At 34.5% G+C, this 25,442-nt stretch overlaps 3 protein-coding genes across 3 annotated transcripts; all 3 read left to right on the forward strand.

Annotated features, from left to right (window-relative positions):
• Positions 1-2,127: 2,127 nt before the first annotated feature.
• Positions 2,128-14,664, forward strand: ghrb (growth hormone receptor b). Its single transcript, XM_073824100.1, has 9 exons — positions 2,128-2,482; positions 5,355-5,440; positions 9,039-9,174; positions 9,364-9,530; positions 10,896-11,080; positions 11,353-11,494; positions 11,591-11,681; positions 13,501-13,570; positions 13,657-14,664. Exons 2-9 carry the CDS (start codon positions 5,365-5,367, stop codon positions 14,497-14,499), a joined length of 1,710 nt encoding a protein of 569 aa, XP_073680201.1. The 5' UTR covers positions 2,128-2,482; positions 5,355-5,364; the 3' UTR covers positions 14,500-14,664.
• An 822-nt stretch (positions 14,665-15,486) lies between these two features.
• LOC141292141 (coiled-coil domain-containing protein 152) lies at positions 15,487-18,985 on the forward strand. Its single transcript, XM_073824091.1, has 8 exons — positions 15,487-15,549; positions 15,674-15,779; positions 17,244-17,312; positions 17,398-17,462; positions 18,117-18,219; positions 18,358-18,485; positions 18,602-18,697; positions 18,775-18,985. Exons 1-8 carry the CDS (start codon positions 15,487-15,489, stop codon positions 18,898-18,900), a joined length of 756 nt encoding a protein of 251 aa, XP_073680192.1. The 3' UTR covers positions 18,901-18,985.
• A 2,520-nt stretch (positions 18,986-21,505) lies between these two features.
• nim1kb (NIM1 serine/threonine protein kinase) lies at positions 21,506-24,864 on the forward strand. Its single transcript, XM_073824010.1, has 3 exons — positions 21,506-22,034; positions 24,118-24,411; positions 24,548-24,864. The coding sequence occupies exons 2-3, from the start codon at positions 24,135-24,137 to the stop codon at positions 24,862-24,864; spliced, it is 594 nt and encodes a 197-aa protein (XP_073680111.1). The 5' UTR covers positions 21,506-22,034; positions 24,118-24,134.
• Positions 24,865-25,442: the final 578 nt, after the last annotated feature.

The following is a 25,442-nucleotide window of genomic DNA, read 5'->3' on the forward strand; positions in this document are numbered from 1 at the left end:
GATTAAATTTGTTTTATTTATTTTTTTCAACATTGTCTTTATTTATTTTTAGGAACTTCAACATAAAAAGGGGGAAAAGAAAAAAAATATATAATAAAATAAATAAATAAATAAATAAATAAAGATACATTAAAATTACATGTGTGTGTATATATATATATATATATATATATATATATATATATATATAGGCTACATACATATACATAAACATAGGTAATACATGTTACGCCAAGATCCCCAGAAAATAGATTTGGATCAGCTTCCTTCAAATAATCCTGTATAAAGGCATTCCACACTTTAACAATATATGTGAGTTTTTCTAAAGCCAAACAATGAGACAATTCTTGTAACTATTGTTTAAAATGAGGACTTTCTGTGTTTTTCCAGTAGGGAGAGTGGGGGCGGTTGCAACACTTTTTGCATTTCCTTTAGTTTCTCAGAAACTGTTTGTATTAGAAAGCCGAAATTTTTATACAATAAAGCCACATCTGTCAGCTACTCACCCATATTGCTAAAACATGTGTACATATGATAATATACATACAATTCACACTTAAATAGACAAAGTGAAATGTTGCAACCGTCCCCACAATAGGGGACAGTTGCAACGTTCAATAAAATGTAATTAAATCATTCTTAAATATAATTTTGCAATTTCTTTATTTTATTTGTGCACAGTCAGGGTCTTTAATAAGGTAAATTGGCTGTAAAAAAAACAAAGAATAGTAAATGAAAAACATTGTTAAGTAACAAGTAGATTTTTTACCTATTTACTTAAAAAAAAAAGTAGAGATACCTAACTATTAAAGGGGTTCATTAGTATTATCATTATAAAATTACAATTATGTAATTTTATGGCAAGCTTTTAAATCAATATTGTGGTAAGGGACAGCATTTTGGGACGGTTTCAACAGTGTGTTGCAACTGTCCCTACAGTGATAGCCATGATAAAAATTGGTATATTAGCTTGACAACATATCATTGACACATGCTAGCTATGCCTATTAGAAGCTAAGAACGCACTGATTAAAATGTTATGTTTTTACAATGCGTCACACAAACAACTTAGACACTATGACCAAATATCTCATCTTTAAAAAAATTACTTTTTTTTACCAAGAAAATGATTTTGGGTAGAAGGAATGATCACATGTGACTGATTTCTTCCAGGAAGTATGAGGGGCCAATAAAGCATGTGCAGTATGAATATTATCACTGTATCTTATTCCTGCTTGAAGAAATAAGTAATCTTGCAACTGCCACACGTTGCAACTGTCCCCACTCTCCCTAACGAGCTACTATAACTTTTGCTTGTAATACACAGACTATTGACATTTCTTTATCAGAGCTAACTATGATTAAATTTTATGCAATAAAGTTATAAAAGTACAAAGTTATAAAAGTATAAAGCAATGCAAAAATCACGTTTTAGTATGTGATGCAGTTTAAAAAAAATTGAATTTCTGTAATAACTCTCCCAACTTTGCTTTTTATCACTTGATTGATTCCAGAATTATTTTAATGTTAAAACATTGCTAATAGGCCTGTGATATCTTTAAATAATAGCCTAACAATTGGCTTTTCGCTGAAGTAAAAAGTATAACAACTAACATAGACGAATGTGCAAGGATCTGCCAGAAAGCCTAACTTTTGAATTCTCCCCTTTGCCCCACAAACTTTTCTACTACACGTTTGTTCTTGTTGAATCTCAACAATATTGTACTGCAAGACCCCCTTAAACACGTGTCCCACTCCAGTCACGTGTACCAGTGAGCTCTGCATTGTTTATCATATATGCAAGCGCCTAAACATGGAGTGCAAACCCCCACAAAACATACCAATAGACATTAGGAATCAGAATAAATTCGATGAAAACCTAATTACACAGTTCTGATTCTGAAAATTACTTTAATATTTGCAATTTCGGCTTTGACCGCAAGTCTCGATTGATATATTCCGTTATGTTATTTTAACAGCGCACGATTATAAAGATTAACAGTGGTGTAACGTTAAGAAAAATAAATATCATGCGTGCCATTTTTCCTAAAGACTAGTTGTGGGAAAACACTATGACGCTTGCTAGGGCGGAGTCCCGTGTACATTTATTTTTTCGCATGCGAAACTCTACATGCAGTAAAACGATCAAGAGTTGTCTTGCTGTATAAGGGTTACTTATAAGCTCCCTACGCAGGGTGCTTCAAGGAAAAGTGGCGCCTTTCTTCGAATGTGCCCTAGATAAAAAAAAAAAAAAAAAAAACTAGTACGGATGCTGGAGCCAGATGTCCCGGGTGTCCTGTCACAACCACAGGACACGTTTTAGGCAAAGCGGCAGAAGAGAAAAGGGGCTGATTTATTATCCTTTTTTTAAAACGTTGATAGAAGATATAGATTTAACCAAGGAGCGCTACTATCATCTTCCCTGAGGAATACTTTCATAGAAGTTAAGGATCTACAAATCTGAATCGCACACTTGGAAAGGGTGAGTTTAGTGTAGTAAGACAAACGTGGGTTTATTATGGATCTTTTCGACTGTTGTGTTGTTGTGGAAGATCAACATTATGAAATGTAAATTTTAAGGGCCAAACAAAAAGCATAGAATACAGATTTATCTTGTAAACTTTTTAACGCATACGTTTTAATCCATATTCTGTATTTCCGTTATGAACACTTACTTGTTTACGTTTATCATGATACATGATAACTAATCAGGATTAGGTTTATGTCACAGCTGTAACGTTTTCTGTGGTGATTGGGCAATATTAAATATGTTTTTAGTTAAATATTGCAGGAATACAACTAAATATCAGCATGGCTTTAGTTCTGTCTTCGGCATGGTTGCGAGTGATACTGCTTTTATATTTTATATTGTTTTTGGAAAAAAAAAAAAAATCTAGTATCACTGATTTCAAACACATTCTGCCCGTTTAGTTTGTAATATTTAATCTCCATGAAAACTGTTCCAAAAGAACCAACCTTACAAGCTTTCAGAGTCACCAAGCAACACAAACTAAAAGCAAGGACTGTAATCCGTGTATGAGAGAAGCTGAGCAACAGAGCTTTTTTCATTGCTCTATTTTGAAAGACTTATCTCAATGCCCTAATCTCTTTGAAAGGTTTCCCCTCCAAAGTGAGAGATTCAAAGTGTGTAGGGAACTAAAAAAACCTGTTCCTTAGAACACTTTTGCATCACCTTGCCAGTAGAGTGTTTGCATTTGCGTCACGGTTTGGTCAGTTACCCAGATGCGCTGCCATATTGGAGATACTCGGATGTAAACAATAGCATTGATTGCTTGCTTAATGTACTACTTAATACGTTGTTCTGCTAATGTGTTCTGTCTAAACCATGAACCAAATGTGTGGAAGCTGCTAAATCATATAGAGATGGACTTAGTAAGCAGGAAAGGGCGCAGTATTTTGACAAACTGAAGTTAATATGTGATAAAGATACATACAAGCAATATTAATTTAAGATATTAGCCTAATATTTTACCTACCTGACTAGAACACAGAGAACAAACACAAATAATGTCAAGATTCTTGCTCTGGAAATCCTGGTTCAGTTTGGCCAACCACAAACGCAATTTTCTCTTTGATTTGTTATAACTTTTGGCAGTCTATTGTACTCCAAATGTTTTTCCCGGTCCGACAGATTAGTACAGCCCAAAACATAACAATATTTGACCATTTTAAGCAGCAATAATCAGCAAAATATGCGAGTTTCATTCGGTTGAGTGGCATTGATAACATTTATCCTGCCAATATGGCTGACTGATGACGCATTGTGAAAACACTCTATTAAGGAGGCACCATCTATCATGGGAGAATCATGTTGTACACTTCGAAATCCTTCATAGCGAAGGTGTAGTTTTGAGTACTTTTATTTGGAAAGACTCTTCAGTATGGCGGACATGATTGGTCTTACTTTGAAATACCCTTTCAAGATGGATTTATCACATTTGGAACAAAGTGTTCCACTTCCTCGTGAATTAGCTTCTGCTCCACTCCTGAATTTCCAAACCACCTGCCTGAAAAGTTTTAACTTTAAAAACCCACTTCTCGCTGGAGGCAGAATTACACAACATGATGTTATTTGTGTGAATAAAATACAGTATGTTTGCTTACATGTTCCTCACTCTAGGCTAACAACACTCGCACAAACTCCGATCTGGAACACCATGAACGCAAGGGCTACAAATGTGACCTTGGACCACAAAACTAGTCATAAGTAGCACGGGTATATTTGTAGCAATAGCCAACAATACGTTGTATAGGTCAAAATTATCAAAATTATTTTTCTTTTATGCCAAAAATCATTAGGATATTAAGTAAAGATCATGTTCCATGAAGATATTTTGTAAATTTCTTACCGTAAATATATCAAAACGTAATTTTTGATTAGTAATATGCATTGCTAAGAACTTCATTTGCACAACTTTTAAATTAGATTTTCTCAATATTTAGATTTTTTTGCATCCTCAGATTCCAGATTTTCAAATAGTTGTATCCATCATACATCATCAAAAGGTTATTTATTCAGCGTTCAGAAAATGTATAAATCTCAATAAAAAAAATGACCCTTATAATTGGTTTTGTGGTTTAATGTCACAAACGTAGAAAAGTCCCAGTGGACAGAATGCTTAGCGCCACTACATTTATTTGATATACTTGAAATACTACATAGATGGTTGTTTGATTGCTACATGTGTACTTCACTTCCACAACTGCTTTTTACAATGTCAGCGGTTCATTGTTTTTTCGATAGATAGTCCTCTGTGGTATTGTGGTGTATAGCTGAACTGTCACGTTAAACAATAAAGGTTCGCAGACTCTGACTTTCTCAGGAAGCTCATATCAGACACAGCACTTCTACTATCAACTTCCTAATTATGCGTTTTGACATTGCAGAACAGGCTGTACCCATTTTATCAAGAACCAAGCCCTTCACCCTCAGTGAGAGTTTGTTACCTCTGTACTGCTGCACTGGGTGTGAAGGCCATTTAAATCTAATAGAGAAGGGTTGTGATCCGCATGCAGCTGAAGTGCAGAGTCAATAGATGGATTTCTGAGAAGATGTTTCCTGAGAAGATGTTTTCCAGAAGCAGATTGGAGCGAAGCCATGTTGCAGTGCAGATATATTTCACAACCACTGGCTAGAGCCTTTGGCTTAAAATGGATGTCAGAGGACTGTGTTTACTGTGATTTCGAAATCCTGTCAGTATCATGGATTGATTAGTTTCCACAATGTAACAAATGAATAATTTGTCTTGTTTATTTAACTTGTGGTTGCATCCATTTTTCGCAATGATGTTTGTTAACCGATGTCATAATGGACCTTAATTTGTTGTTTACAGGGACTGTATCATGGAGGCCGCTCTTCTCATCTGTATCTTGTTGACCTGTGCTGTGGCAACACAAAGTGTGCCTCCTACAATACAAGGTTTGCAGTTTTGTATATGTACTTTATATAATATAGCTGTGTTCAATGATGTCTGCTATAGAGTGTGTTCACGCCGCGTCATGTTGGCGGCACTGAACATAAACAATGCCACTGAAAGGAATGAAACTTACATATTTTGCTGATTATTGCTGCTGAAAATGGTCAATTGTTGTCATGTTTTGAGCTGTACTAATCGGTCTGACTGGGAAAAACATCTGGAGTACTATAGACTGCCAAAGGTAATAACAAATCAATGAGAACAGTGCAAAAAACTGTCTGAGGAGCAAAAAGAACCAGGATTTCCAGGTCAATAATCTTGACAACATTTGTGTTTGTTCTTATCATATCCGGTCAGGTAGGTCAAATATTAGGCTAATATCTTAATTAATAATGCTTGTACATATCTTTACCACCTATTAACTTTAGTTTGTCAAAATATTGCACCCTTTCCTGCTTACAAAGTCCTTCTCTATATGATTTAGCAGCTTCCACAATTTTTTCCATGGTTTAGACAGCATAAATTGTGCAAACCCTCTATACAATTGCCATTCTCTTTGCCACTTCCAGCAACCTTTTTCCCTACAAAGCCCTTTAAGAGTCTTTTGTACAACAGTTTAGCCAAACAACAAGAAAACAGGATGTTTTCTTTAGGAACCCACCCTCTCTTATTAGCCTGGGAGCCATTGTGAAACTCTAAGGCAGCTCCTTGGCTTTCTGTAGGGGTCTTAAAAACCTCTGTATAATGCATACTGACTGGCTTTTACATAAGAAATAAAGTAAACCCATAAGTAAGGAATCAATCAAAACCGGACAGATAAAATACAAAAAGGCTGAAATTTGAGCTGGAACCAAGAGTTTTTCTGGTTATTCTGATGGAATTAATGACCTATACTTTGCAATTTTCCTGCCATACTCCCGTTCTTTACAAGACCATTTCTAAATGCTTTTATTTTTGAACAGTTCTGTCCATTATGAGTTCAATCAGAAACAATGTTTTCTATAAAAAGAAGATGCAGTAAGTGGGAGGGAGTGCATGTTGCATTATAAAATGGATGGGTAGCTTCACAACATTACTCTGCAGGTGCTACTTGTGCTATACAGTAGTTTCTATGGGAACATAGAAATGACCACTTTGATTCATTCCCATCTTTTGTCAGGCAGATTATTATTAGTTTACAAATAAATGAATAAAACAAAATACATATATGGGCCATTCTACAGAATTGGTTCAAAGTCAGAGTTGGAAACGTTTTGAACAGAAAAGTCTTTTCCCACAAATTTTGCATGTATGCAAATTGCATAATATCCAAGGTACACATTTCTAGTAATTGTGCAGTTAATTCCTATATTGTATTTTCAGAAAGATTTGGAATATTTGTCCTCTCTCCAAATTTGTCACTACCGAAACACCATAATATATAATTTAATAAGAAGGGTTATATTGGCCTATTAAGATTTTACTTAACTCTTCCTTGTAAAAAGGCAAAAAGTCGATCATACTGATCTCAAACTTAAGAATTCATTAGTTTGTATATACATTGAACCAACATATTATTACATCTTAGTTGATCATTCAGTATACTTTATTTTTGACCAAACATCCCATGTTTCAGTAGTGACAGTAATGTTTTGGTAGCAACCACATTACATTATAGAATTTTAACTCGCATACTAAAACTGTCACGTTTCAACAAAGTCTGGGTCCAAAATGCAGGGGAAGATATATTTAATTAAATAAACACAAATAAACAGAACAAAACAAAACCAAAAGGCCAACACGGCACAACACAACTAGAACTGGGCAAGATACACAAAACAGGGAACATGATCAAGAGCAGGGATCCGACACACATACAATACAGGAAAACAATGCAGAATCAACAGGGTAGTGGGAGAGTGGAGATTATAAAGACAATGGTGATTGTGAACAGCTGTGGATGTGATGAGTGCTGATGACAAAGACAGGTGATAACAATTAGGAAGTGCAGTGCAGGGAACAGCGACCTCAGGTGGCTGAGGGAAAACCCCACAGCCCAGATCGTGACAAAAACACTACTAAACCATATACTAAAAATTTGCATGACTGTACTAAAATGTAGTTCATTTCCCACAAATAAAGGATTGTGTTCCCTTTTGTCAATACCGAAACAATGACATGTTTCGGTCGTGACTAGTTTTATAGGATAGCTAGCACATTTCTGAACATGTACAAAAAAGCCTAAACTGTGTTTAATTATATGTTCGGTAGTGACATTCTTTAAGGTAACACACATATTTTTCATACTTTCGAACGCATTTACCTCAAAATGATGGGGCATTTCTACTCACAATGTAGCTATGAGAGAGAGTGACACATGAAAATTTCCTGATCATAAATGTAGGGGTGTAGTTAAAATCAGTCTCAGCCAATGGACTAAAACATACACTTGGTTTTGGTAGTGACATGAAAATGCGGGGCACATTTTTTTTACATTAAGTTTCATAATTTACGAAGAAAATATGAAATGCATATTTTTTTAACTTCACTTAAATTTTTTTTTCATATATTAAAATTTAGGGGTTAGGGTTCAGGATAGCCACCTCCCACTAAATGATGATTATATATATATTAAACTTACTGATATTTCAAATATTATTGTGGGTTGCAATAGATAATAAAATAATCTTAGTAAACATCTAAGATTTGAATACTTATACATGCTTTTTAAATATGTGTTGTTGTTTTGTTTTTTTTATTATGGGACAGCAGTTCTGTAGAATGGCCCATATATTAAGCTACATAGCCAATTTATTGCACAGAAAACTAAATTTGCAAGGTAATTGCAGTTTTTTTAAATGCGTAAGAGCAAGAGTGTTACCAAACTCACAAACATGAGACTACGTGTTTGCAAATCAAGCAGGTGATTTTGTGTAACTGAAAACTGACATTGATACATAAGTGTCCTCAAACTGACACAAGCCAAGCTAGTATGACAGCTCTTAATGATCAAATCTACACAATAAGTGATGATGTAATTACTCCAGAAAACACTAGCGATGTAAACAACCAGACCATACAGAATGTGCTGTGGCCTATAAATAAAACCTCAATAGTTCTTCTGTTACACTCTACTTTGAGATGAATCGTACCATTGGGAACTATGTTTAACATTAGCTCTAAGTTCAAAGTTTTATCAGTATTGCTGTCTAATGCAGTCAGCTGAGCAGCTCAGAAAGATCCTTTAAAGAGTGTGCAGGCAGTAACGGCGCACTGCCATTCAAATGCCTTTACATGTGAAAAATGCCAGCACACATTTCCAGGAAAACACAGCTGACAGTTATAGCCCAACTGGGATTTATGTTACATCCTGTTAGTTCAAAGCTGGTTTAAACCGAAGGACATTCACAGAATGTTTGCCCCTTTTCAGAGTATTATTCTAGTAGTAAAACATTTGATCAATCTCAGCTGTGCTTTACACATTAAAAAAGCCGTAGAAGATGTAGAATTGAAATTCCTGGTATTTTCTTTCTGGTCCATCAGACTTTTTGGAAGCATGCCTTAAAGCAAGTATGTTCAGTGCCAGCAAGAGTTTAAGTATTTTCTTCACCTTGTTTGCAGGTCAGACTTCAACACTGCCTCATCTGACTGGCTGCTTTTCTCGAGAGCTGATGACTTTCCATTGTCAGTGGGAGACTGGATCCCCCCAGAACCACACAGAACTCGACGATCTGAGACTTTTCTACATATTAGAAACGTAATTAGTAACACATAACATCACAGAATAAAATGCAGCATTGATCAATTTTAAAAAATGCATGATATTAACAACTATTCTCTTGTACATGCAAGTAAAGAAAATTGATACAATCAGTGAAGCAGTTAAGTTGTTAGACAAATGACTGTTCTTCTATTTAATGATCACCAATTTTCCACCTGTCTGCAGGGATTCCAAGAAATGGATGGAATGTCCAAGTTACAGTTCTGTAAGGAAAAATGAATGCTACTTTGATTCCAGTAACACTATCATATGGTTCCCATACGTGGTCCAACTGCGTTCACACTCTCTTGACGTTGTTTATGATGAAATGTCCTTCAACGTAGAAGACATTGGTAAGCCATGTCGTAAACACCCTGACTCTTTGTTCTTTTCCGTCTTCATGCTTTCAAGTACACTATCCTTTGTGGCAAAACTACTGTTTTTGAACAGTAAGATTTTTTTTTTTTTTTTTTTTTATTGAAGGAATAACAGTAGCATACACATAAAAAGAACCAATGAACATTGTTTTCCTTCTTTGTCTTTTTGCCCCCAACTCCAAACATCCCATGGCAGCTTTAAATAAAATAAAAAATAAAAAAAATAAATAAATAAAATAAATTTCACAACAATTACACAATTACTATGTCTGAAACCCATGCATGTCCATAGTAGTGGAAATGTTATTACAATTATATTAATCACAATATGGATACTAACATAACAAAAAAAAAAAAAAAAAAACTTAACAAAATGAAAATAATTTCGAACAGTAAGATTTTAAATGTTTTTTTAAGAATTCACTTTATTTAATCCAAAATACAGCAAAAGCGGTAATATTGTGATTTTTACTATTTAAAATAACTACTTTCTACTTGAATATATTTTAAAATGCAATTTATTCATGTGAGCAAAGCTAAAGCATTATTACTCCAGTCTTCAGTGTCACATGATCCTTCAGAAATCATTCTAATATGCTGATTTGCTGTTCAAGAAACATTTTTATTATCAATATTTAAAAGAGTTGAGTACATTTTTTCAGGATTCTTTGATGAATAGAAAGATCCAAAGATCAGCATTTATCTGAAATAAAAAAGCTTTTGTAACAGTATACACTATATCATTCAAAAGCTTGGAGTCAGTATCATTTTTTTTTCTTTTGGGAAAGAAATTAATACTTTTATTTAGCAAGGATGCCTTAAATTGATCAAAAGTGAAGATAAAGATATTTATAATGTTACATTTCTATTTCAGATAACTTATATTCTTCTGAACTTTGTTCATCGAAGAAACCTAAAAAAAAATTCTCAGCTGTTTTCAACATAATAATAATAAATATTTTTTGAGCTGCAAATCAGAATATTAGAATGATTTCTGAAGGATCGTGTGATTGGAGTAATGATGCTAAAAATTCAGCTTTGAAATCATAGGTATAAATTACATTTTAAAATGTATTCAATTGGAAAGCAGTTATTTTAAATAGTAAAAATATTTTAAAATGGTACTGTTTTCGTTGTACTTAATAAATGCAGGCTTGGTGAGCAGAAAAGACTTCTTTAAAAAAAAACATTAAAAAAATCTTAATTTTTAAATTTAAAATGGAATGATGCTCTCTAAAACGCCAAGCTTTCCCATCATCCTTTCAGATAACTAGATTACCTTTGCATTAATGTGCAGAATATTTGCAAGCATGTATTCACTGATGTTAATTCTTTTCTCAGTGTTTCCAGACCCACCTGTAGGACTGAACTGGACTCTTTTGAGCATGGGCTCAGATGGCTTAATCGCTGATGTGGTTGTGAGCTGGGATCCACCCCCATCTGCTACAGAGAATGTGAAGATAGGATGGATCTTGCTGGTATACGAGACGCAGTACAGAGAAAAGGGTTCAGACCAGTGGAACTCGGTGAGTCTCATGCAACATTGTGCAATCAGCACCACCAGATTTCTAATAAGCTCCTAATGAGAAACACTTGAAGTCAAATGATTTTCTTGAGGAGTTCCTCTGAAGCTTTATTAAAAGTGATTTCTTAGAACACTTATGACTCACTACATTTGATTCATCATGGTGAGGACTATGACGTGGATTCTGCAGCCATAATTAGGCCACGTTTGGAGCTCATTATCTTCAAGGTTGGAGTGTTATTATGTGTCTTAGGCTTGTTTGTCTCTCTGCAGCTGGATAACGGCAAAGACACACAGGCGTACATCTATGGTCTGCGCAGCAACATTGAATATGAAGTCAGAGTCAGGGCAAAAATGAGAGGCTACAACTTCGGTGTCTTCAGTGACTCCGTCTTTATACTCATTACTAACAAAGGTCTGATTTAAGATCTTCCTGTGTTTAGAATTTGGAAGGAAGTTAGTTTTTTTTTCCCAATTGGTTAATGTTTTGAATGACCTGTTTCGATTTCAGAATCAAGAATTCCTATTACAGCTGTGTTGGTCTTTGCTGCCGTTGGTATCGCAGTTGTTTTGATGCTGGTTGTAGTTTCACGTCAACAAAAGTAAGTACCTGCTCTGTTATATAACAGTGTAAAGAACTTTTTAATTTTCAAAACTTCCAATCACATAGTTATTAAAGGATTAGTTTACCCCATGTCGTTCCAAACCAGTAAGACCTTCATTCATCTTCGAAATTTTTTTTATATTTTTGATGAAATCCGAGAGCCGACCCTCTATAGACAGCAACCCAACTACTACAGTGCCTTGCGAAAGTATTCATACCCCTTCATTTTTTTTTTCACATTTTCTTATATTTCTGTCCTGTTAAACTGTTTTAAATTATTTTTCCCCACATCAATTTACACTCCATGCACCATTATGACAAAGCAAAAACAGAACAACTTCATAAATTTATTAAAAATAAAAAAATTGAAATAAGTATTCATACCCTTAACTCAGTACTTAGCTGAAGAACCTTTACAGCCTCAAGTCTTTTTGGGTATGATGCAACAAGATTTGCACATCAACATTTGGCAATTATCTGACATTTTTCACCTCACCTGTTCAGCTCTCAAGCTCTGTCGGGTTGGATGAGGGCAGACACACATTTTCAGGTTTCTCCAGAAATGTTTGTTTGAGTTTAAGCCCAGGCTCTGGCTGGGCCACTCAAAGACATTCAGAAAGTTGTCTATAAGCCACCCTTGATGTGTGCTCAGGGTCATTGTCCTGTTGAAAGGTGAACCTTCTGCCCATTCTGCTGGACTGGGTTTTTATGAAGGCTATCTCAATATTTTGGTGCACTGAACTTTTATTCTACTCTGACAAGTCCCTTAGTCCTTGTCAGTGAAAAACAGTCCCTCATGAACAGGTGGTTTCAAACTTCTTCCATTAAGGGTAACAGGGACTACATGCTTCTGTAAACCTTCAATGCAGCAGACTTTATTGTGAACTCTTCCCCAGATGTGTGGTTTGATGAAATCCTGTCTCTGAGCTCTACATGCAGTTTTTTTTTACCTCTGGGCTTGGTTTTTGCTCTCATATGCATTTTCAGCTGTTAGACCTTTTAATAAGATGTGTGTGCTTTTCCAAATCATGCCCATTCAATTGAATTTGCCACAGGTTACCTTCACTTGAAGTGTAGTAACATTTGCAAGCAATATGAATGCTCCTAAGCTAATTGTCCCAGATAAGGGTATGAACACTTATGCAATGAAATCATTTAAGGTTTTTTATTTTTAATAGATTTGCAAAGATGTTAAAAACCAGATGTTTTTTGCTTTGCCATTATGGTGTATGGAGTGTAGATTGACGTGGAAAAAAAGTAATTTAAAGTAGTTTAACATAAGGCAGCAACATAACAAAATGTGAAAAAAATAAAGGGGTATGAATACTTTTGCAGGATACTGTACGTTCAATGGCCAGAAAGATAGTAAGGACGTCGTTAAAATAGTCATCATGTGACATCAGTGGTTCAACGTTAATTTCATGAAGCTACGAGAATACTTTTTGTGCACAAGTCCGCCGGCTCCTGCATGAGCAGGAAGAAATTGTTGAATAAAGTCATTACTTTTGTTTGAATTGCGCACAAAACGTATTCTCGTAGCTTCATAAAATTAAGGTTGAACCACTGTCACATGGACTATTTTAATGATGTCCTTACTACCTTTCTGGGTCTTGAATGTGTTAGTTGCGTTGCTGTATATGGAGGGTCAGAAAGCTCTCAGATTTCATCAAAAATATCTTAATTTGTGTTCTGGAGATGAACAAAAGTCTTACAGATTTGGAACGACATGAAGGTGAGTAATTAATGACAGAATTGACATTTTTGGATGAACTATCCCTTTTAAGAGCAAGCTTTAACTTCACTGTTCCCTGTTGTAGGTTAATGGTGATTTTCCTGCCGCCAGTCCCTGGACCAAAAATCAAAGGAATTGACCCTGTGCTTTTACAGGTATTTGACTTCATAGCCATTTCTGTAGGACTCTGAGGCTATTTTCTACAAATTAAAGCTTTTATATTTGGGTCGTTTCTTCACAGAAAGGTCAGCTGAGTGAATTCACGTCAATCTTAGGCACCCATCCGGGCTTGCGGCCAGAACTGTACAGCAACGATCCATGGGTAGAGTTCATAGAGGTGGACATTGACGAACCACATGAGAGCCAGGAGGAGCTCCTTATCGCCGATTCTCCGGTCTCTGACTCACCTCAAATGTCTAGTAGTTTTAGAGATGATGACTCAGGTCGGGCTAGCTGCTGTGATCCAGACCTGTCAGATCACGATCAAACAGAGCTACATCACCCTTCAGCCAACAGCCACGATGGTTTCCACCCATTGTCACGTGCACAGTCAGGGCCACAGCAACCTGCACCCATCTGTCCACAAGAGACTCCCTGGTCAAACAGTCTTTACTCACAAGTGAGTGATGTCACTCATCGTGGTGAAGTTTTGCTTTCTCCTGAAGAGCAAGTAATGATGGCTCTGAAGGATGAAGATCACAATAAGAAGAAAGAAAGCCAACAGTTGGTGGTGATCCCTGACGAAAGAGGCTACACCTCTGAGTTTGTTGCTAGCGCAATCAGCGCCCACCACAATAAACCAAACCCACCGACAGAACAATTACAGAGTCAAGAACAACACAGTGCATTCAGAGACCTTCAAAACCTGAGCACTGAGACAGTTACGTCCCTTCAGTCCACTGCATTTCCCATCCTTGCAAAGCCTAACAGTCCAGAGTACACCATGGTAGACGGTGTGGACTGGAAAAACAGTCTCCTCCTGAAACCAAATACACCAACTGCCCCACAGAAGGCAGTGAGGAAGACTTTGCCCACTCCTGAAGGGTACTTGACTCCTGACTTACTCGACAACATTACACCTTAACTAAAAGTGGAGTACGCTTACTCGTTGTGAGACATCTGACAAGGTTAGCCAACACCGAACAAGACGTGTGATCATGAGGAGGGAATCTTGAAACCAAGCCAGTTCTCCAGTGGAATTGTTTTCATGACACAAATCTACTGGCAAGCTAATAAATGGTTGTATTAGGCTTGGAGTCTTTTTTTTATTCTTCTAATTTGGAGGGTTAACAGCTTCAGAGGATATTTTGAGCAGATATGGAGCAGAAGTATATTAGCTGGTTGTTTACTGTCATAAAAAGATAACTGATGTTTTATGATCTCACGTGCTGTTAACAGCTATATTGCTGCATCGCTTGTATTAATTTTCAGTGTACTAACTACCAACTATGTGTCTGTGTAAATTGTAAAGTGCCTACTTTAGATTATATTCCAACATCAGTGTTAAAAAAGTGCACATTTAAATCAAATGGGGTTTATGTGAACTGTTACAGACTCTTGTCCTCAGTGCCATTTTTTCTTCCATAAAGAGCTGGCAGGCTTTGGTGTCACAATTATGTAAATAAGGTCAATTTGTTTAAATGACGAGCTTGGGCCACTCTAAACAGACCGGTTTTCTATTTTGTCAGCAGGGCTGTCTTGCTATGTTTGAGCCTTGGTTTAGTATTGTGTATCAATGCAAAAAAAATGTTTTTAATCTATAAAGTGACTACAACGTGTAAAGTACTTACGAGGTATCTCTAAATAAATGGCAGCAATGAACTGAGAAATACTGGTTTTGAACTCTGTCACGTACCACTCCCGTTATATTACCTCCAGGGATCACGTGATTGATATTTCGAAGAAACGGCCTGCAAGGTTCCAAGTATATCTGGTTTCCCACGCGCTCCTTTCCAGGTGTTGATCTGGAAACAAACACACCGTGAATATACATTGAGAAAGTTGTTTACTGTATCTTCAAAGTTAGAAAGCGTCAGACACTTACCACTTGCCTAGTTAGACTCTCCTCAAGATGAAAAAGCTCACTGTCGTCGACTTGACTGAACTTGTCAAAGATTTTATCCAACTGGAGCATGTAAGGCTTTTAAATGTATATTTAAGATATTAAAATAGGCATTGTGAAGAACGTAAGCTAGTGTTGTTATACAAGCTGGTGAGTGCGCTAATATTCTGAGGTAAATGAGTTTTGTGTGATTAAGAAAATTACAGAGATGAAAGGGGAAAACACTACTCTGGAAATACAGCTGGACGAGACTGGCAGACTTCTAAAAATATCACAGAACAAGGAAAAACAATTAACTGAAGGTAAGACAATTATGAGGTAAATAAAACCCCAAGGTGTTTGAAACAGAAGTAGGCCAGACTACACTGCCATCTAGCGGTTTATTTGCAGAAATGTTTAAACTTGTGTTTAGGTTTTTTTTTCCAATACCTGAACCGTAATAAAGTAATTTGAACTTTAAAAGTTAAGAAAAGTTATTGGTTAATTGTTGCAGTATACAATATACAGTGCCTTTCGAAAGTATTTATACCCCGTAATTTTTTTCTGTTTTGTTATGTTGCAGCCTTATGTTAAACTGCAAAATATTTTTTTTCCACATCAATCAACAATTAATATACCAGAAATTCAAAGGGACACTTGAAATTTAGCTCAGGAGTAGATGTTACTACACTTTGAGTGGAGTTAACCTGTGGCAAATTCATTTGAGGATGTTTTGAAAAGGCACACACCTCTTAATAAAAGGTCTAACAGCTGAAAGTGCAAATTACAGCAAAAACCAAGCCCTGAGGTCAAAACAATTGCCTGTAGAGCTCAGAGACAGGATTATGTCAAGAATCTGAAATTTACAGAAAAACAAACGTCACTGCAACACTCCAACAATCCAGTCTTTATTGCAGTGTTGCCAAACACATTCCTCTCCTCAGTGAAGACATATGAAAACACACTTGGAATTTGCAACAAAGCACCTAAAGAAATCTAAGACTGTGAGAAACAAGATTCTCTGGTCTGATAAACCTCAATTCCTAGCATCAGGTTTGGAGGAAAGCAGGCACTGCTCCTCACCTGCAGAGTACCATCCCAAAAGTGTGCCTCATGCTGAGGTTGTTTTTCAGCAGCAGGGAATGAAGAACTTGTCAGAGTAGATGGTAAGCTCAACATAGCTAAACATAGAGATAGCCTTAATGAAAACCCAGTCCAGAGCATTCAGAACCTCAGACTGGGCAGAAGGTTCACCTTCCAACAGGACAATGACCGTAAGCACACAGCAAGAGTGGCTTATATATAGACAACTCTGTGAATGTCCTTGAATGGTCCAGCCACAGCCTAACTCAATTAAATATTTCTGGAGAAACCTGAAAATGTGCTTCTGCCCTCATCTAACTTGACGGAGCTTGAGAGCTGAAGAGGTGAGGAGAAGAATGGCAGGTAATTGCCAAATGCTGATGATCAAAGCTTGTCGCATCATATCAAAAACACTTAAGGCTGTAAAGGTGCTTCAACTAAGTACCGCATTAAGGGTATGAATACTTAAGCAATGTACTTATTTCAGATTTTTAATTTAAAGCTGTCACAAATCTTTTTTTTTTTTTTTTTGCTTTGTCATTATGATGTATGGAGTGTAGATTGATATGGAAAAAAGTTATTTAAAGCAGTTTACCATAAGGCAGCAACATAACATAACGTGAACAAAAATTAAGGGGTATGAATACTTTCGCAAGGCCCTATGATAATGCTGTTTCTTCGACATGGCTTTGTTTTCTTTACAGAGAGAGATGGGCTTTTGGAAACTGTCAAAGGTCTACAACACACCTTACAACAACAGTGCGACCTCAGAGGTAGACAAATCATATTGACCCAAACTCTTCACTTAATATAATATTCCCTGTCCAAAACTTTATAAATAATAACTACTCTGTTTAGTTGAAAACGAAGGGCTGAAAAATGCATCTCTTCAGATGAAGAAAGAATATGAAGCTCAGGTTAAGGTAAAATTGTAATTCAAATATATTAAAGGGATAGTTCACCCAAAAATGAAAATTCTCTAAATAAAACTTGTAAGACCTTCGTTCATCTTCAGAACACAAATTAAGATATTTTTGATGAAATCCAAGAGCTTTCTGACCCTGCATAGACAGCAGCACAACTACCACATCCAAGGTCCAAAAAAAGGTACCAAGAACATCGAAAAAATAGTCCATGTGACAATAGTGGTTCAACTGTAATTTTATGAAGCTATGAGAATACTTTTTGTGTGCAAAAAAACAACAACTTTACAACAACAAAAACCAACAAACAAAACAACAACAAAAAGTATTTTTTAGCTTCAGAAAATTACAGTTGAACCACTGATGTCACATGGACTATTTTGTCGATGTTCTTGGTACCTTTCTGGGCCTTGAACGTGATAAAACCATCATTTCCCATCAAAAATATCTTGATTTGTGTTCCGAAGATGAATGAAGGTCTTACTGGTTTGGAACGGCATGAGGGTGAGTAATTAATGACAGAATTTCAATTTTTTAAGTGAACTAACCCGTTAATGCTGATAATATAAGCTGCATAATTTAATGCTTTAATGCTGCATAAAATATAAGCAGTTTTGACTGTTTGTGCTCGATTCTGCCCCCGTGTGGTTCTAGGAAAGCAATACTCACCTACAGAGGATGGCAGCTGAGATGAAAGCACTACAAGATCAACACCAGAGGGAGTTAGAAGACTGTGTTGAAGAAGCACAAAGGAAACGTGAGGGAAAATCACAACACTTTTTTTATCAACCATCCTTATCAACAGGAATGAAAACGATGAGACAGCCAACATAGCTACTGTGCTGTATAGTATTGCATGTGCAAAACAAAAAACATTTCCATTTTGTTTTCAAAGTGGATGCTAAAGATACTGAACTGAAAGTGGCTTATGAGAGAAATGAATGCGCTTTGGAGGAGATGAGAAGACAGATGAGAGAGAAGGAGAAAGAAATGCAAAGCCAAATCATTAAACTTCAAATGGAGGTAGAATCTAAATCGATAACCTAGTTGTTATCATAATTTTACATCATTTTTCTTAATACATTTTATGTCTGTTTTACAAAGTTGTACAGTTGTAAAAAATGTCTTTTCCTTTGCAGTTTGGTGCTAAGCTTGCAAGGGCCCAGAGCATGTCTGCGAAGAGTCAGCCACAGGCACAATCATCTGCTCCTCGTCCACAGAACATCTTTAAAAGAGTGAGTTGTACTGCAGTGTTCATAAAAAACACCTAATGGCATTGCTGTATATTGAATCATTCTGTTTGCGTCTCCAGAAGCTCCAGTTCATTCAGGAGGAGAAAAACAAAGAGATTGAGGCTCTGCGTCAGAGGGTGAGAGAGCTGGAGCAGCAGAGCCTTCACGGATTGATGGACGCTCGTCTGAAGAGGAGGAAGAACTGAGACTTATTTTGATCTTACCGTTGATACGTGAGGACCTTCATCCATCTGTTTGACAGTTGTATTTATTAACACATTACACGTTCTAATATTTAGAATACGTTCTAAATATTACGTTCTGTTTTGTTCTTAATTTCAATGTACATGTTTTTTTGCCTTTCCACTAACTTATAATAAATATACATTAGCTGTGAAGACTGCTATGTGAGGTCATTCAGAAGGGGAGGGTATGGCAGGTGACATGGACTTCCAGGAGATTACGGCCTGAGTGCTCTTGCATAGGTTCGGGCACCTGTAAACACAACCGCCATTTTCCAGATAAAGCTTGTAATCTCATCAATAGAGACGGCTGGTAATTCGGTGCCTTCTTCAGGAACACACACACATGTACATGCTGCATCAAATACTAGGAAAATGCTGGTTCATTCAGAGAATCAACTATTTAAATTAATTACTTTTAAAGTAGAGTTTAAATCACTTAGCAGCTTAAGATGATTTATTCCATGCAGACATTATTGCGTGTAGTGTTAGTTTAGTAATATAATTTAGTAAAATCTAGTTTTTATTAATATTTTATATAAGCTTTTAATTTTTTCAGTTTTCTTTTTAATTTAATTTAATTTTTAGTATTCTTGTTACGTGTGCTTTTGTAATTTTCATTTCATTCATTTTTTAAACTGTTTTATTTTGATTTCAGCTTTAGTTCAGTTTTAGGTCATTTTAATACTTATTAGATTGAAAAATTAAAAAATAAATAAATAAAAAATACAATTTGGCAAGTAACTATAGTTGCCAAATTAGTGCTATGAAATGATTTGTTGCGATTAATTGCATCCAAAATAAAAGTTTTTGTTTACATAGTATATGTGTATATTTATTATGTATATACAAATACACACACATGCATGTATATATTTAAGAAAAAGATGTTAATATATAAACAATATTTATATATAATATAAATTATATGAATGTAAATATATACATGTAAATATTTTCAAAATATATACTGTATGTGTGTGTATTTATATTTACATAATAAATATACACAGTATACACACATATATTATGTAAACAAAATGTTGTCAAACGATTAATCGATTTTTAATTGCATCCAAAATAAAAGTTTTTGTTTACATAATATATGTGTGTGTGTACTCTGCATATGTATATTTAGAAAATATTTACATGTATATATTTATATTCATATAATTGATATTATATATATATATATATATAGAGAAAAAAAATATATATATATAGAAGAAAAATGTTATGTTTATGTATTATATATATATATATATATATATATATAATACATAAACATAACATTTTTCTTAAATATATACATGCCCGTCTGTGTATTTATACATACATAATAAATATACACAGTGCACACACACATATATATAAACAAAAACTTTTATTTTATTTTTTTACTTTATTTATTTATTTATTATTTATTTTTAATCATATATAAATATATTTAATATATAAACATACAATTTTTCTTAAATATATACATGCATGTGTGTGTATTTATATATAAATAAACATACACAGCAAACATAAACAAAAAAAAATTATTTTGGATGCAATTAATCGTTTGACAGCACAGAAACAAAAACTTATTTTAGATGCGATTATCGCAATTAATCATTTAACAGCACTATTTTAATCTAAAATTTATTTAATTTTTATCAGCTTTATTTCAATGTTTATTTCATATAATTTATATTATATATAAGTTAATTTAATATCTAAACAACATATTTTTCCTAAATATATACATGCATGTGTGTATTTATATACATAAATATACATAGCACACACATATATAAACAACAAAAACTTTTATTTTGGATGCGATTAATCGTTTGACAGCACAAAAACTTATTTCAGATGCGATTAATCGCAATTAATCGTTTGACAGCACTATTTTAATCTAATATTTATTTAATTTTTATCAGCTTTATTTCAATATTTATTTCATATAATTTATATTATATATAAATATATTTAATATCTAAAAAACATATTTTTCTTAAATATATACATGCATGTGTGTGTATTTATTTATATATACATAATATATATACACAGCACACACTCATATATTATATGAACAAAAACTTATATTTTGGATGCGATTAATCGCAATTAATCGATTGGCAGCACTAAAACAAAAACTTTTATTTTGGATTATTCACGATGAATCGTTCGACAGCACTATTTTAATCTAATATTTATTTCATTTTTAGCAACTTTATTTCAATTCACAAATGTTTTTAATAGTTTTAGTCAATGATAACAACACTGAACATCGTATTTTGAAGAATAAAAGCAGATATTATACACTGAAGAAAACAGCACCTGGCACGTGCTCACGAGCGGTGCACATGCTTTCCAGAATGAGATTGTAAAGCCTCATCATTCACATTGAGAGGCTGATGGACTAGTAATAATCATATCAGCCAAACCCCTTTATGTGTCAAGGAGGTCCTATGGTAATCTGATTAGTAAAGCTGTTACATAACGTCTGATCCTACTCTCTACAGTCAGAGATCAGCCTTATTAAGATCACTGACAATCACGTCTCCAAGGTCTTTTGACCTTCTGTATGATTGTATCCCACCAGATCAAACATGACAATATTTCCCACCAGTGCTTCAAAAGAATCAGTGGTGCACATGTTTGCCAGTTATTCAGCCTCTTTTGGCTGCAGTTCTTGGCTTTTGTTCATCACAGGCATCGTCTAGGACAGAGGGGAGGATTAAGGTAACTCTAAATAAAGATGGCAGATTAGGAAACATGATACTCTCATGTTCTGTTTCATTCTGACAGAGTCATGGACGGAGAGAGCTGAAGACTTCCCTCGAGACAGGAAGACTATCCAGGAGAAACAACATCAATGATTTTTATTCATGCAGTTACAGAATAGGAGAGTTCAAATGAATGCCTGCATGATTGTCATACATGACCTTAACAAAAACCTTTTTTAATCTGTAAAAGAAGTGAAATATTATCGTTCAGACTTAAGTAAGACAAAAAATATAAACATGTGGACATATTCTTTGACTTCTAAACCTATAAAAAAGAAAACCAGCCATGCATTGGACTACTACAAGACCACAGCGGTAAGATCATTTATTTTACATATGCTAATGTATAAATGTAGAGTCAACAAAGGTATATTAACAGGCTTGTTGACATGCTGTTTACAATAAACAGTATGATAGACAATATCAATAATACGATTTACTAAAAGGGTTTATTTATATGACAATAATTAAATGTTCATGCCAGCTAATGATATCCATTCTGATTGTTTAAGAACTATTACATTTACAGCTATATTGCTTAGTACGATTTTAAAGGGATTAGTGCTGTCAAACGATTAATCGTGATTAATTGTGATTAGTCGCATTCAAAATAAAAGGTTTTGTTTACGTAATATATGTGCGTACTGTGTAAAATACAAGAAAAAAATATATAATATAAATTATATGAATATACATATATACATGTAAATTTTTTCAACATATATACTGCATGTGTGTATTAATACACATAGTACTTTAAATATAAGCAGTGTACACTTATTTTAGATGCGATTAATCACGATTAATCGTTTGACAGCACTAATATAAATATATACATGTAAATACTTGTAAATATTTACCTATATATATATATATATATATATATATATATATATATACATACATCACAATATTAAATATACACAGTATACATACATATGTAAAATAAAATTAATTTTGGATGCAATTAATCATGATTAATTATCTGACAGCACTAAAATATATACATGTAAATATTTTCAAAATATATACTGCATGTTTGTGCATTTACAGTATATATATATATATATATATATATATATATATATATATATATATATATATATATATATATGCACACACATACATAATAAATATACATACAACACATATTATGTAAACAAAAACTTATTTGTAATGTTATTAATCACGATTAATCGGTTTACAGCACTAATAAAAATACATACATGTGAATAATGTATTTTCAAAATATATACAGTATGTGTGTATATTTATATACATAATAAATATACACAGTACACACATTTTATGTAAACAAAAACTTATTTTAAATGTACGGTGGCCGACAGAGGCCAACGCGCTGCAAACAAGAAAACACATGCAAACAGAAAAAAACGACAACAAATTAAGAAAACATCTTCATCAGTTTGACAACACAGGCGCTGCAAATCCTCGCAACGCAAACACAAATACGGAAACGCGCTGCAAATTCTCACAACACAACCAAACTCAGAAACGCGCTGCGAACACACGAGGGCGCTGCAAACTAACAAACGCGCTGCATATAACACGGTCCACAACGGAAATGTTTCAGGGGGACCTCAAAAAGTGACGAACTCATCTGGGACCTGATTATTTATATCACTATATTACCTGATTATTTATATCACTATCACCTTTAAGTGATACTATACTATCACTAAAAGGTGATAGTTCACCGATAACACCTCTGCTTTGACCAACAGCCACTGAAAAAATAATCAGGTCCCAGATGGGTTCGTCACTTTTTGAGGTCCCCCTGAAACATTTCCGTTGTGGACCGTGTTATATGCAGCGCCTTCGTGCGTTCTGAGTTTGGTTGTGTTGTGAGAATTTGCAGCGCGTTACCGTATTTGTGTTTGCGTTGCGAGGATTTGCAGCGCCTGTGTTGTCAAACTGATAAAGATGTTTTCTTAATTTGTTGTCGTTTTTACTGTTTGCATGTGTTTTCTTGTTTGCAGCGCGTTGGCCTCTCTCGGCCACCGTATAAATGCGATTAATTGCCATTAATTGTTTGACAGCACTATATAGATCACCCAAAAATGACAATTCTGTTATCATTTGCTCACCATCAATTTGTTCCAATCTTGTATGAGTTTCTTCTGTTGAACACAAAAAAAAGATATTTTGAAGGATGTTGGTAACCAAACAGTTGCCGATAGCCATTGACTCCCATAGTATAGAAAACAAAAATAGATGATGATGACAGAATTGTCATTTTTGGGATTGCTTATTATGGAGGTATTCCTTAATCAAGAACAAGAATATCAGATATTTTCACTGTTTTCTGCAATGCATATTCTCATTTCTGTGCATACAAATATTGTATGCTGTAATTCATTTTTCTCTTGCTTTTCAGCCTTAAGCAGCTGCAAAATGCCTGCAAGGGCAAGTCAGGTGTTGCCGCAGGTGCATCGGCACAACATTTACACTCTGACGGACAGCTCAGAATGTCTGTCAGAGACGGAAGAGGACACACACCTTTCCAAGCGCCTGACACCCCTGGAGAAGTTAATGCTGGAAATGTGCAAAGACGAAGGTGTCATAAAGGAGCTGACGGTGGGCAGAAGGGTGGGCTTCTATAAAGTCCGAGGTCAGATCGGCTGTGGGAACTTTTCGAAGGTCAAACTAGCCGTCCACGCCCTCACCAAAGGTAGAAGAGATTTAACATAATTAAATTGGTTTTGAATAAACACCTGGCTTTGTAAATCTAGGTCAGAATTAAGAAAGTAATGGGATTAATGTGTAATGACCTCATCCTGGTTTTATTCCACATGCATGTCTTGTAGACAAGGTTGCCATTAAGATCATGGATAAGATGAGGCTCGATCTGCAGACCCAGAGGATGCTGTCTAGAGAGATCTCCAACATGGAGAGCTTGTATCACCCAAACTTATTGCAGCTCTATGAGGTATTGGAGACTCCAAGTCGGCTGTACCTGGTTTTGGAGTTTGCCGGAGGAGGAGATCTTCACACCAGAATCACCTCAGGAGGAAAACTCTCCGACGAAGAGAGCAAGATTGTATTCGCTCAGATCCTGTCAGCAGTTAAATACATGGTTAGACCATCTATATCAACAATATGTTGCTTTTTAAAATGTAGATAATAGAAAACAAACCAAAAGTAAGTCATAATGAGTACAGTAAAATTGTGATATGTGAAAAAAACAAAATTGTAAAAAAAAAAGAAACCTATAAAAAAAGTTAGAAAAGTTTGCCATCATCTTTAATTATGTCTCACTCAATGGCTTATTATTCATAATATATACATATTTAATATATTTTTTATATACTTAATAACTTAATATTTTAATTAATAATTCATATATATATATATATATATATATATATATATAAACTAAGAACATTTAAAATATTTTATACGCAGCACACACACACACACACACACACACACACACACACACACACACACAATGTTTTATAAAATAAACATTAATATATAAATAGTAATAATTCATGAATACACACATCTATATTATATGTGTATATTTGTAAAACAATTATTACTATTTATATATTAATAATGTTTTATAAAGTAATATTTTTTGTTTTATAATATGTTTTAAATTATTAATTGTGTCTATATTTATATATAAATTTATATATATATATATAAATTATATGTATTTGCACATTTATATATATATAGAAATTAGTAAATGTT

This window comes from Garra rufa, chromosome 19 (assembly GCF_049309525.1).
Source record: "Garra rufa chromosome 19, GarRuf1.0, whole genome shotgun sequence".
Classification (NCBI taxonomy): Eukaryota; Metazoa; Chordata; class Actinopteri; order Cypriniformes; family Cyprinidae; genus Garra; species Garra rufa.